Source organism: Lepus europaeus, chromosome 2, assembly GCF_033115175.1.
Source record: "Lepus europaeus isolate LE1 chromosome 2, mLepTim1.pri, whole genome shotgun sequence".
Classification (NCBI taxonomy): Eukaryota; Metazoa; Chordata; class Mammalia; order Lagomorpha; family Leporidae; genus Lepus; species Lepus europaeus.
In genome coordinates this window covers 32,885,319-32,898,477 of record NC_084828.1, presented here as the reverse complement: position 1 = coordinate 32,898,477, position 13,159 = coordinate 32,885,319, and the positions used below count along the sequence as shown (strand labels likewise).

General features: G+C 37.9%; 1 protein-coding gene across 1 annotated transcript in view; it reads left to right on the top strand.

Annotated features, from left to right (window-relative positions):
- Positions 1 to 13,159, top strand: part of LOC133750704 (multidrug resistance-associated protein 1-like) — a 102,122-nt gene that overhangs the window by 55,361 nt on the left and 33,602 nt on the right. Inside the window, exons 14-16 of the mRNA XM_062180355.1 lie at positions 2,672 to 2,839; positions 4,495 to 4,657; positions 12,566 to 12,641. Coding sequence (XP_062036339.1) covers positions 2,672 to 2,839; positions 4,495 to 4,657; positions 12,566 to 12,641 — 407 coding nt within the window. The remainder of the gene's footprint in view (positions 1 to 2,671; positions 2,840 to 4,494; positions 4,658 to 12,565; positions 12,642 to 13,159) is intronic.

Here is a 13,159-nt window from a genome sequence, read left to right as displayed (position 1 = left end):
GTCTTCAATTCATGTGTGCTATAAAGATGGATAAATAATTCTTACAGAGTGATTTTAATTCTCAAAAGAGAGTGAGCATAACCCATTATATAAATTGATAAAATTAAATAAATAAATAAAATGATAAAAAAGAGAGTATAGAAAATATAGAAAACTTACCTTTTATCTAGGCTTGCTTCATTCATAACCTGCTATTTTGCAAATGTACTTTCTCACTAGTATTACGTAAGTATATTCTTCCACTTCCTGAATATTTTCTGGCTTTTACGTATCCCTCAGCAAAGTGTGGTAGCTAAGATCGGGCAGAAATATGACTTCTTCAGGCCTTTTAATAATACATTGAACAATATGCTAGTAAACCAATCTATAAAACATATTATGTCTCACAGCATATAACTACCAAGAACTTAAAAAGAAAGTTTGAAATTAGGAAACATAGATTTAATATAGGCATCAAATCCTATTGCTATTTATAGTTTTTTTTCTTTTTATAATGAAATTTCTCCTCATGTGCTGATGCACATGAATGCAACATATAATTGAGTATCTCAGAATGAAATCTGTTTACAGCTTTTTTTGTGAAACAACCCAGGCAATGAATGGAGACTTTTCCCTCACTTTTATTTATCTTTTCTTTTTTTTTCATTTATTAAACTTTTATTTAATGAATATAAATTTCCAAAGTACAGCTTATGGGTTACAATGGCTTCCCCCCTCCCATAACTTCCCTCCCGCCCGCAACCCTCCCCTTTCCCGCTCCCTCTCCCCTTTCTTTATGGCAATCTTTAATTGTTCACACACAGTTTATTATATGCCACATACACTTTATTATATGCCCTTGTTCTGCTATGGGGTACACAATGGTAAGCAAGTGAGCTGTCACTCTGCCCTCCAGGGATTTACAGTCCAGTGGATCTCTGTCAGTGATGTCCACCAGCTATCTTTACCAATGTTAACTGATCACCAGCTGTCAAATACTCAGTATTGGGAATACAAGGATGACTCAGATAGGAGCTAATAGGATGACGAGAGAGATTGACTTGGATAATGCCAATTATACCAACAAGACAAACAGCAAGGCTAGAATGAACCCCTTCCCTCGGCGCACTGGTTGGAAGATGACTTTTACGGAGAGGCGGAGATAGAAAGAGAAAGGTCTTCCATCCTCTGGTTCAGTCCCCAGATGGCCGCAATGGCTGGAGCTGCACCAATCGGCCAAGAGCTAGGAGCTTCTTCTGGTTCTCTCACATGGGTGCAGAGGCCCAAGGACTTGGGTCACTACTGCTTTCTCAGGCCACAGCTGAGAGCTGGATTGGAAGTGGAGCAGCCGGAACTTGAACCGGTGCCCATATGGGATGCCGACGCTGCAGAGGAGCTTTAACCTGCACCACAGCGCCACAGCGCCACAGCGCCACAGTGCTGGTCCCCTGAAGATGACTTTCCAGTGGAATCTGTAGCATAAGTAGGCTTTAAGTTGGACAAGGAGGGTGTGGGCTCCCCAGAAAAAGGAATAGCTTCTGCAAGTGGCAAATCAGCCACTTGAGGACAGTATTGTCAGAGTGATTACGGAGATGAGTTAATACCAGAATATGAGCATCTGAAATTTATAGTCAGGAATTTGTTACTGCTCATGAATCATGGGAGTGAGGAGATGTGGGAATCCAAAGTTTATATGCAAAATATAACATAAGTGAGGACAAAGCAGAGAATGGATTGGAGAAGGTAGTGATTGGATAATAGCTAACATTGATTTTACTTAGTACTATATTTGTTCTAAATATCTTTACATTCATTGAATGCTTATAGCAAAACTATGAATTGTAGACTAACACACACACATCACATTACTTTATATATATGTGTGTATATATGTTACTTTTCTTGTCTATTTCTCGTCAAACTGTGAGTTACTCGTGATAGAAGTTCTGCTTCATTTATCTTTAAATCCCAAGTGCTAGCCCAGCACTCTGAATATAAACATACTTGGAGAAGACGAGAAATGTGAAGAAGGTGTGATATTTTATAATTATAAGTCACTGGTTAAATTCTGTGCTGTACTGAAAACTTAACACTAAATATGTAAATACTAACTATAAAATAAATCAAGTAAATTAGGGCTGGCCTCATAATTCTCCATACATGGCTGTACGTGTCAAATTTAATTCTCACACGAGGTGATATATATTCCCTATTTTTGCTTCTGAGAGTTGTACTTTTGCCAACAAGACTTGTACTAATCTTTCTCCAGGAGAAAATAGGACATGTTGATTACTGTTTTGGTAATTCAGCTATTATTCTCAATTTCCTATGTGTCAATTTAAAAATGATCACTGGTGTCAGTATATGGTTGGCAGCCAAAGACTTGTTTAATATTCCACAGACATGGCTTTTCAGAGTGAGGGATTTGGAAACTCTTTTCTCCTTACTTGTTAGCATCTCCTTTTGAGAATAAGCAGTTAAGAAAAAATAGACTCATCTGTTAATTTGCACAAATGAGGGATACTTGGAAATAGGCTGCGGTAGACCTGGGAATCCATGCGTAAATAAACATTCGAGCTTCATGATGGTTGGTTGTCTGTCTATGCTGCAAAATAAGATTGAATGCAACTGCACGTGCTCTGAGATTCACATGCTTTTCTCTGGTCTTGTTTCTCTCCTGCTCTGTTCTCAGGGAGTGAACATAAGTGGTGGCCAGAAGCACCGAGTCAGTCTGGCCAGAGCTGTCTACAGCGGGGCCGACATCTACCTCTTGGACGATCCCTTGTCTGCCGTTGATGTCCATGTTGGAAAGCAGCTTTTTGAAAACGTGATAGGATCCTCAGGTCTTTTGAAAAACAAGGTAGCCATAGCATCATTTATGCTTTGCTTCGAGGGCTGGAGAGAGGAGAATATGCCTAGCAAAGTGCCTACAGTTCCAATTATTTTATTTCTTTAAGCAAAGCGGTCAAATTTCACATGAAAATAAATAGGTTGCTTATACCATTCCTTTACAGACACATGTTTTTACAGCGTCACTTTATTTTTTCTTCTCTTTTTTTACTTAAGGATTTTATTAATACATTAGATTCTCAGGGTAACAGCAAATGCAAGATAATCACTACAACACAATTCTGATCAATTCTCATGTTAATGTGATATTAATGTAAAGACAGATTCAATGTAATTCATAGATACAATTCTAAGAATACAATACACTTCCTCTTCTTTTTTTTTTTTTAATTTTTCTTTGACTGGCAGAGTAGACAGTGAGAGAGAGAGACAGAGAGAAAGGTCTTCCTTCCATTGGTTCCCCACCCAAATGGCCGACATGGCCTGCGCGGTGTGCCGATCTGAAGCCAAGAGCCAGGTGCTTCTCCTGGTCTCCCATGTGGGTGCAGGGCCCAAGCACTTGGGCCATCCTCCACTGCACTCCCGGGCCACAGCAGAGAGCTGGACTGGAAGAGGAGCAACCGGGACAGAACCGGCGCCCCAACCGGGACTAGAACCCAGAGTGCCAGCACCACAGGCAGAGGATTAGCCAAGTGAGCCGCGGTGCCGGCCAACTTCCTCTTCTTTCTTTTCTTAATTTTTGAGATAAAATACTCTAGTTTCTCTTCAGATTGTATAAATCTTTCATCTTTCATCAAATTTTTTAGTTTTTAAATTTTTATTTGTAAAAGTTTTCTCTGGTGATAATTTATGTGTTTCTTACTTCATCAAATAATGCAATATTCTAAGGAGACTCATGTGTCAGTGAGTCGTTTTTAGTTTAGTTGATCTTTTTTGAAAAAGTGGTGTTTTTCGCATGCCATTTTCTTTGCAAAAACATTTTGTTGGCTATTTATGGTTTAAGATTGGTATCACTAGCATAGCATACTGATTCAAGTATTTTGTGAAGGGGCTAAGAAAACAGGAATTTATATTTACCAAGTATATGCCATGCTTGGCAAATTAAATCAGTTCCTATAGTTATAACAAATGTCTAATATAGGATATATCACTATTCCTATTTTAAATATAAAGGAACTTTATATGTAGCTAACTAAATAATGATGTGCGAATGTCAAGTTTCTCATTCACTTGCATTTATATGTACATATATATATATGTATATATATATGTATATATATATGTAAAGTAATATGAAAGATTTAAAAATAAAGAACCTGAATTTTGATTTGGGTCAAATACTCTTTGGTAATTGAACCATATATTACAAAAATAAGCAAGGATGACAGTTATGGAATTACTTTGAATTTTCTGTGAAATTGATTCATTTATAATGAATGAAAATTACCTGAATCAAAGAGTTAAAGTCACATTTGCGAACTAGTTCCTTGTCTTGCAGCACACCATCATTCATTGTGAAATATATAGATGCCATCTTAAACTGACATTATTAAAATTACCCATTGAAATCATGAAGACAGAAAAACTGACTGCTGCTTTCTTTGAAATAGGTTCTTGGTGCCAAAATTTTTTGTAACTATGGAATAAAACATTTTTGTCTTTCAGACTCGTATTTTAGTGACACACAACCTCACACTTTTGCCACAGGTGGATCTTATTGTTGTCATGGAAAATGGCCGAGTTGCCCATATGGGAACATACCAAGAGCTGGTGTCTAAAACCAAAAACCTCACTAATTTCCTTCAGGCCTTCAATGAAAAAGAAAATGGTAAGGACACAATGAAAGCTAAACCTAGGATACCGTGTGTCTACCCATTGTAAATGTTCATTAATTTACTGATTTCTGCTCTGTGTTTTTCTTCATCCATCCTGTGTAATTTCGATGGAGGGCACCTTCTTTCCATATAAAAGAGACAAACACAGTGGGACATGTCAGTTAACATTCAAGTTCATTTAATAATTTCAAGACAATTTTAAATGTCCCAGAGTCTCTTCCTTCACCTATGAACTGATTGATTAGGCGATCTATAAACTATTTCAAGTCCAGAGCATAATGGTTCTAAATATTCTATCTCCTTTAAAATTCATAACATTGAGAAGAGTTCATGTGAAATAAATGGTAAATATTTAAACACCTGAGTTGTAATATAACACTCTGAGGAGGAGAAACAAAAGAAAAATGATCCAAGGAAAGGCAAAGAGAAAGAGTTCTTTTTTTTTTTTTTTTGAAGATTTATTTATTTGAAAGAATGACAGACTGGAGAGGGGAAGCAGAGAGTGAGATTTGAGAGAGAGAGAGAGAGAGAAAGGGTTCTTGATGGACTGGTTCACTTTCTAAATGGGTATAACAGCCAGGTGTGAACCAGGCCAAAGCCAGGGGCCGGGAACTCCATCCTAGCCTCCCACAAGTTGGCAGGGTTCCCAGTACTTGAGCCAACTTCTGTTGCCTTCCCTGGCACATTAGCAGGAAGCTGGATCACAACCAGAGTAGCTGGGACTAGACCAGCTATGGGATGCCAGTGTCGTAAGTGGTGGCTTAATCCATGGTGCCACAATGCTGGCCCTATTTGTTCCACTTTTAAACACTGACAGTTATTTTTCTTTACTAATTTTTGTCGCCATAATCCTAGACTTCAAATTTCATATCTATGGATGTTTTAAAACGCTTGAAATGGTTTGATCCCTACATAATGTTCAGGATGCAGTGATGTTTGCAGTCCAGTGTTATTGTAAGATTTCAGAGACCAACCCTTGCCACTCTGTAAGTTGGATATGCCATTGCCCTTTATTTACAGATATGGAGAATTCCTCATGTAGACTTTCACATCATGATCCTTTTCCTATACCAGAACACCGCTGCAAACTGTAAAACTAGCTAACTATTTTGAAATTTCACCGTTAAGAAGGAATATAGAGCTATGTCTCCTTATTTTCTGCATGAGTTGGCATCTATCAACTCTCTTTACCTTTCACATAGATATGAGGGCAATAAAACTATGAGAGCAGTTTATAATAAGACCAGTGCAATTCATTGTTTTAGTGTCACAAAATCCAAAATCAAACTTATTCTGCTGATATGTTTCTCTTAAACCTAAGCTAACACACACTAGTTGTCTATTGCTGTTTTCTTACTCCTTATCTTTACTCCATTTTCACATTGCAAATATTCTATTTATAGGTACATTAAAAATATTTGATGCGTCATCATATGACTGTAGTCATTCTTAGTAAAAGAAACACCTCCCATTGTCTTAATGGCTAGTGGAAATGATTCCTTGCCTACTCAGTCAGGCTGTTAATTTATGTTTTATGTATAGGATAGATATGGCTATTAGTGCCTTATAGGACTACACTAAGGTAGTAGTATATTATTTTCTCAATTTCCAGAACTTAGGTAGCCTCATGGTAGACAAATAACAGGTGTACAGCAGATATTTGTTAGCAGTTGAATCTAGAAGTGAATTTCGTTGGCCGTTAATAGGATGATTTGGAATGCTATGAGCCAGTATCTCTCTTTCTCGTTTTTCTTGATACAATTTATTTTTAAGGCAACATGATATATTAGGGCACTCCAAAAAGCTCATGTAAACTGGAATTAAAAGATAAGCTTGTTTTGGTGCAAAAATTTTTTGAAATCCATGCATAGTATTTTTCATGTTTGTTTTAGAGATGCCTTCTATGTATGAATTTCATTTTTAAAAAAATAAATTTATTTATTAAAGTTCAATCATTGTCCACAAACCCTTTGATATATGTTTGAATAAGTTGCTTTACTTTAGAAAATATAGCTCTAAAGTTGAGCAATGTGTAAATTTTAAGTTCAGTATTTACCACAAAATAAGAAATGTATCATTTCAAAATTGTGGGATTTGCTATACAGAAAACAGATTAAAAACAAGATTTTTCTTGAATTTGGTTTGACTCACAGATGTTAGTTATCACCTCCCCATCAGAAATATGCCAATTAGAAAAATGCAATTTGAGCTTTTTCTCTAATTCTCTTGATCTGTCTTTTCTGTCAACATTCAGGAAAATGGTAAGTAGAGATAATTTTTGTACTAGAAATAGAATGTGGTTTCTTTTAAAGATTTATTTATTTATTTATCTATTTGAAAATTAGAATTACAAACAGGAGAGTATAGAGATAGAAAGAGAAAGATCTACCATCTATTGGTTCAGTCCCCAAATGGCAGCAATGATAGAGAAGACATGACTGTTTTCCGCATAGCAGATCCCAGGGCAGGGGCAAGCCGAAGCCAGGAGCCAGGAGCTTCTTCCAGGTCTCCCACATGGGTGCAGGGCCCAATCACTTGAGCCATCCTCAGCTGATTTCTCAGGCACATTAGCAGGGAGCTGGATCAGAAATGGAGCAGCCAGGACAAGAACCAGCGCTCATATGGGATGCTGGCATCACAGTTGGCAGCTTAATCAGATATGCTACAATGCCAGCCCCATAGAATATGTTTTTGAAGATCAGTTTTTCTGGGATTTTGATTTTTTTCAAATGCTGGATTAAAAAAATAAAGGCTTTTAAAAGCCACAAAAATACTCCAGTCACTAAATAGATAGATAGATGATAGATAGATAGATAGATAGATAGATAGATAGATAGTTAAAATAGATAGATGGATGGATAGATAGACAGCAATTTATAGCATGGTTTCTCTAGCCACCATAGAGAGCAGGGCAAAAATGGATTTGGATTACATTAAAAACCTTATTAAGCAACAACTGCAGGCCAGTTGCATTCAGTTTCATGCACCTGCATTAACCCCCTTAGACCTGAGTCCACCTGACCCAGTCTTGTGCTCCATCAGAGAGTCTCTGGTCTGACCTTCTCTGCCTAACTCTCTGTCCAAGAGACCAAGGGATTGTGACCCCCAAGAGAGTCCTCTCAATCCACTAATTCTTTTTTTTTTAACTTTTATTTAATGAATATAAATTTCCAAAGTACAGCTTATGGATTACAATGGCTTTCCCCCCCCCCATAACTTCCCTCCTACCCACAACCCTCCCCTTTCCCGCTCCCTCTCCCCTTCCATTCACATCAAGATTCATTTTCAATTCTCTTTATATACAGAAGATCAGTTTAGTATATATTAAGTAAAGGTTTCAACAGTTTGCCCTCACATAGCAGCACCAAGTGAAAAATACTGTTGAAGTACTAGTTATAGCATTAAATCACAATGTACAGCACATTAATGACAGAGATCCTGCATGATATTTTTTAAAAAGTAATTAATTTTCTATGCAATTTCCAATTTAAAAAAAACAAGTTTTTTTTTTCATTTTCAATTATCTTTATATACAGAAGATCAATTCAGTATATACTAAGTAAAGATTTCATCAGTTTGCACCCACACAGAAACACAAAGTGTAAAAATACTGTTTCAGTACTAATTATAGCATTACTTCCCATTGGACAACACATTAAGGACAGATCCCACATGGGACGTAAGTACACAGTGACTCCTGTTGCTGACTTAACAATTTGACACTCTTGTTTATGGCATCAGTAATCTCCCTAGGCTCTAGTCATGAGTTGCCAAGGCTATGGAAGCCTTTAGGGTTCGCCGACTTTGATCTTATTCCGATAGGGTCATAGTCAAAGTGGAACTTTTCTCCTCCCTTCAGAGAAAGGTACCTCCTTCTTTGATGGCCCCATTCTTCCACTGGGATCTCACTCACAGAGATCTTTCATTTAGGGTTTTTTTGTTGTTGTTGTTGTTGTTGTTTTTTTCCAGAGTGTCTTGACTTTCCATGCCTACAATGCTCTCATGGGCTCTTCAGCCATATCCAAATGCCTTAAGGGCTGATTCTGAGGCCAGAGTGCTATTTAGGACATCTGCCATTCTATGAGTCTGCTGTGTATCCCGCTTCCCATGTTGGATTGTTCTCTCCCTTTTTTATTCTATCAGTTAGTACTAGCAGACACTAGTCTTGTTTGTGTGATCCCTTTGACTCTTAGACCTATCAGTGTGATCAATTGTGAACTGAAGATGATCACTTGGACTAGTGAGATGGCATTGGTACATGCCACCTTGATGGGATTGTATTGGAATCCCCTGGCACCTTTCTAACTCCACCGTTTGGGGCAAGTCCGATTGAGCATGTCCCAAATTGTACATCTCCTCCCTCTCTTTTTCCCACTCTTACATTTAACAGGGATCACTTTTCAGTTAAAATTTAAACACCTAAGAATAATTGTGTAATTACAGAGTTCAAACAATAGTAATAGAACAAAAAAATACTTTAATGGATAAAATATTGCATTGTACATCAACAGTCAGGACAAGAGCTGATCAAGTCACTGTTTCTCATAATGTCCAATTCACTTCAACAGGTTTCTCCTTTGGTGCTTAGTTAGTTGTCACCGTTCAGGGAGAACATATGATATCTGTCCCTTTGGGACTGTCTTATTTCATTCAGCATAATGTTTTCCGGATTCCTCCATCTTGTTGCAAATGACCGGGTTTCATTGTTTTTTACTGCTGTATAGTATTCTATAGAGTACATGTACCATAATTTTTTTATCCAGTCTACTGTTTTAATCCACTAATTCTTGACCACATCCTGTTCCTAGGTCCTAGTGCTCTGTGTCTAAATGGCAGAGACTTGCTCCTGAGACTGTGCTGTTGTGCCTTGGGTCTACCCCTCTACAGGCAGATTGCTCTGCTGGCATGCATAGCTCTGGACCAAGGATTTTTTTTTTTCTTGAGGGTAGGGGTGCACAGATACTGGACATGCGTCCACAGATGTATAGGGAGGTTCTGTTGGATGAAGCCAGGGTGGGAGCAGAGGGGAGCAAAGACCTTCACTGCTCCCCAGAGGAAATCTCACCTGGACCATGCAGGGGTTGAGAGCTTTTGTCAGGGTCAGTAACAGTGCTTATTGCAGGGTCTGTTAACTCCGCCTATGATTTCAGTAATTAGAAAACTCTCAGGCTGCCATCTTTACATTTGTCCTGGATCCCACGGATGTTAAATGCAGGCTTGTCCTGGTAAGGAACTTCATTTCTCTTTTTTGCATAACAAGTAAAGAAACATCATAATCTGAAAGTAGTTTTGCTAGGATTTAGGGGAAAGAGATTAGCTGATAGGAAGGGCAGTATCAGAGGTGTGGTCCCACTTCTAAAATCACCCTAAAATACCCCTGTTCTTTGTTGTAATTCATCCTTTTTGACATTAAGTCTGTTCAAAAAATCCTTTCGAGGTACACAATCCTTCCATTTAGAAATTCACGTTGGGGGCCAGCATCGTGGCGCAGTGGATTAAGCTGCTGCCTATAATGTAAGCAGAGATTCAAGTCCTGGCTGCTTAGCTCCCTATCCAGTTCCCTCCTAATGTGCTTGGGAAAGTAACTGAAGATGGTCCCAGTGCTTGGGCTCCTGTATACACATGGGAGACCTGGATGGATTTCCAGACTCCAGGCTATGGTTTGGCACAGCCCCAGCCATTGTGACCATTTGAGGAGTGAAGAACCAGCAAAGGGAAGATTCTCTCTCTCTCTCTTTCTTCCCTTCTCTGTCTCTCTCTCTTCTTTGTGTGTGTGTGTGTGTCTTTCTCCTCTATAAAATAAATAAATCTTTGTTTAAAAAGCAAGAAAATTCTAGTAAACTTATGTAGCACTGCAATGGAAGTATAAGTCAGCACAGCATTGTAGAAAAAACAGTGGGCCAATTGTCAGGAACCTGGGACCCGCTCTTCACACTGAATCACTACATCAGTCTTCATAGACATGACTGGATTCCCTTTAAGAAATGCAGGCCTTGAGCCAGCTCTGTTTCTCCTCGTGTCTCTCGTGGAACTGAGCACTGCACATTGTAATCCTTCCCCTACACCCAGATAGCTCTTTCCTCAGCCACTCTTTCTTGTTTCCAGATCATTCTGATGACATTGTTGACAGATAACTTAGCAAGTAAAGACTCAAATCTACTATTTATTTGCATTGTAATTTGGGTTTATATTACACCCAGGTCTGAAAAATCTGTGCCTCACTCTAAGGGGATGTTTTATAAGATAATCAGGAATAAGAAATGGGTTTATGAAGAAAGATACAAAAGAAATGAAGATGAAATGTATACATTTGTAGGTTTAGTTTTGCCTAATTCCTGTTTTGTTTATGGAAAGATCCTACTTGGCTTTAATTTTGATTCTATATTTGAGCAACATTTCATTCTATGAAATTGAGTAAGTACTCCCTTGGCAAATTTTCATGGACGCTAATAATATTCATGGTAGCTACTTTGTTATACATATTAACTATGCCTCCATATTCAGGTGTATCACATTTACTTAATTGTCCCTAAAATCTCCCGAGGTTTCATGGTCCTGATTTTGACAAAACGATTTGGTATCTTTCACAAATTAAGACAAATTGTAAGCGGCAAAATTAGAATCTAATGCTCCTTCTCTTTCATGCCAGAGATGAATTAAGCTCTGAAATATTTTCCCAGACATAGAGGGACAAGTGCATTGACTTAGCATGAAAAGCCAAGGGTAGACCCAGTTCCTTCTTGCTTGGCTTACTTCCCGCTCCTCTGCCTCAGTTTCTCTTTCAAACTCTGGGTTTCAGGCAAATCATTTATCCACATTTTATTTTTCTCCTGCAAAGTTCAATCAAGTTTTCCTATTCCTTTGCCTCATGGACCCATTTTGGTACTTAACTTACATAGCGTCTGTGAAAGTGCTCTATAAATTGTGTGTACATTTTAAATTTTATTGATAGAACTGTAAATATGAAGTGTACTTTGGGATCAGAAGCTGAGACCTCTCCAAACTGATCCCTTCAGTCTCTGAGCCTGGAATCCCTTTGTGCCAGTGGTTGAAGTAAATTAGATTAGATTCTCTCATTAGGGGCTAAGTGGTTACTTCTAGAAATAAAGAAGTAAAGAATTCATGTGACAGACTGTAGAAACATCAGAGTTGGGTTTCTTCCTTTAGGAAATAAGAAATCTGAAATTCAAGGAATTAAATATCGTATTTGGAAAACACACACACACACAACACACATGCAAAATCTGCCCAACTCTGAAGTGTTTACTAACAAAATCACCAACATGGCTTGAACCTTAGTCTCTGGTAGTTTCAGCAGTGTGACCTTGATCTGTTTGACCTACTTAAACTCTTAATACCTCAGTCTCTTTATCTCTAAAACAAGGATAACTACAGTAGAAGGATTACTATAATAGCTCCTGCACAGGGCAAGTTCGGAGCTAAGAGTTAATCAATATGCATTAGAACAATGTTGCTGTTACTGACTTTGTGAGAAACTGACAGATCTAGGAAATTTACCATGGTGGTTTTTAAATCATTCTTCATAAAAATCATGTATAAGATTTGTTGAAATTCCGTTGTTCTTTTAAAGCTTAGAGCCATGTAGCCAAAAATTTAGCTCTTCCATGAAAGATCCAAAATAGATTAGCAGCCTTCTCTAAAATCCAAAAAGGGATTTCTCTGTGGGATGTTTCATTGTAAAGAATCTTAATTTTACCAAGATATTACATGATATTTTAGATGAAGCAGAAATAGTGGGGAAAAGTGAAAGGATTCCCGCGATACCTATGGATCTAGAACTCAAAATCTCTCCACTGGGAGTCATCCCTTCACTGTATGTCTCTGTTTTGTGGATCATTTGTTTGTATGGATGTAAAAGCACTGACCATCTTCCTCTCCAGCACATGCATCAAAGCGAATCAATGTAATCGACTCCAAAACTATACTGGAAGATCAAATTCTGCAGCAAAAAGATAGGTAAGTGTTAGGATAATACCAGGCTCCCTGGGATTGTGGACTAATTAATTGCATTTTTTTTAGCATTTAAAACTCATTCTGTAAAAAGCATTCATACAATATGATCTTTTAAAATGTATTTGGTGATTTCCAATTCTAAACTACCAATTAGATAGATGTGTCTAAATTTTTAAGTGAGATGGATGTGATTTAGTTTTGGAAACATATGCTCATTAGATACTCATCTATATCTAGCCAAATTCTGGCAGTGGGAATCTAGTCTGATTGTTTTTTGTACCAAACACATCCTGACCCCATAGTGTTGATACACTCTACAGATGTGATTGTGCAAATAGCCTCTAGACATAAAAAAATGTACAATGGACTGGAATGACTCTCAAGCCAAGTATGTGACCTGGAAATATGGGCTTGGCAGAGGCTCTGCACAGTCTGCTTAGAAAAACAAGAGGAATGGGATGGGGGGGGGGGGGAGAAAGTGGAAGGAGATGAGGAAGGAGGAAAAGAGGAAAGGAGGGAGA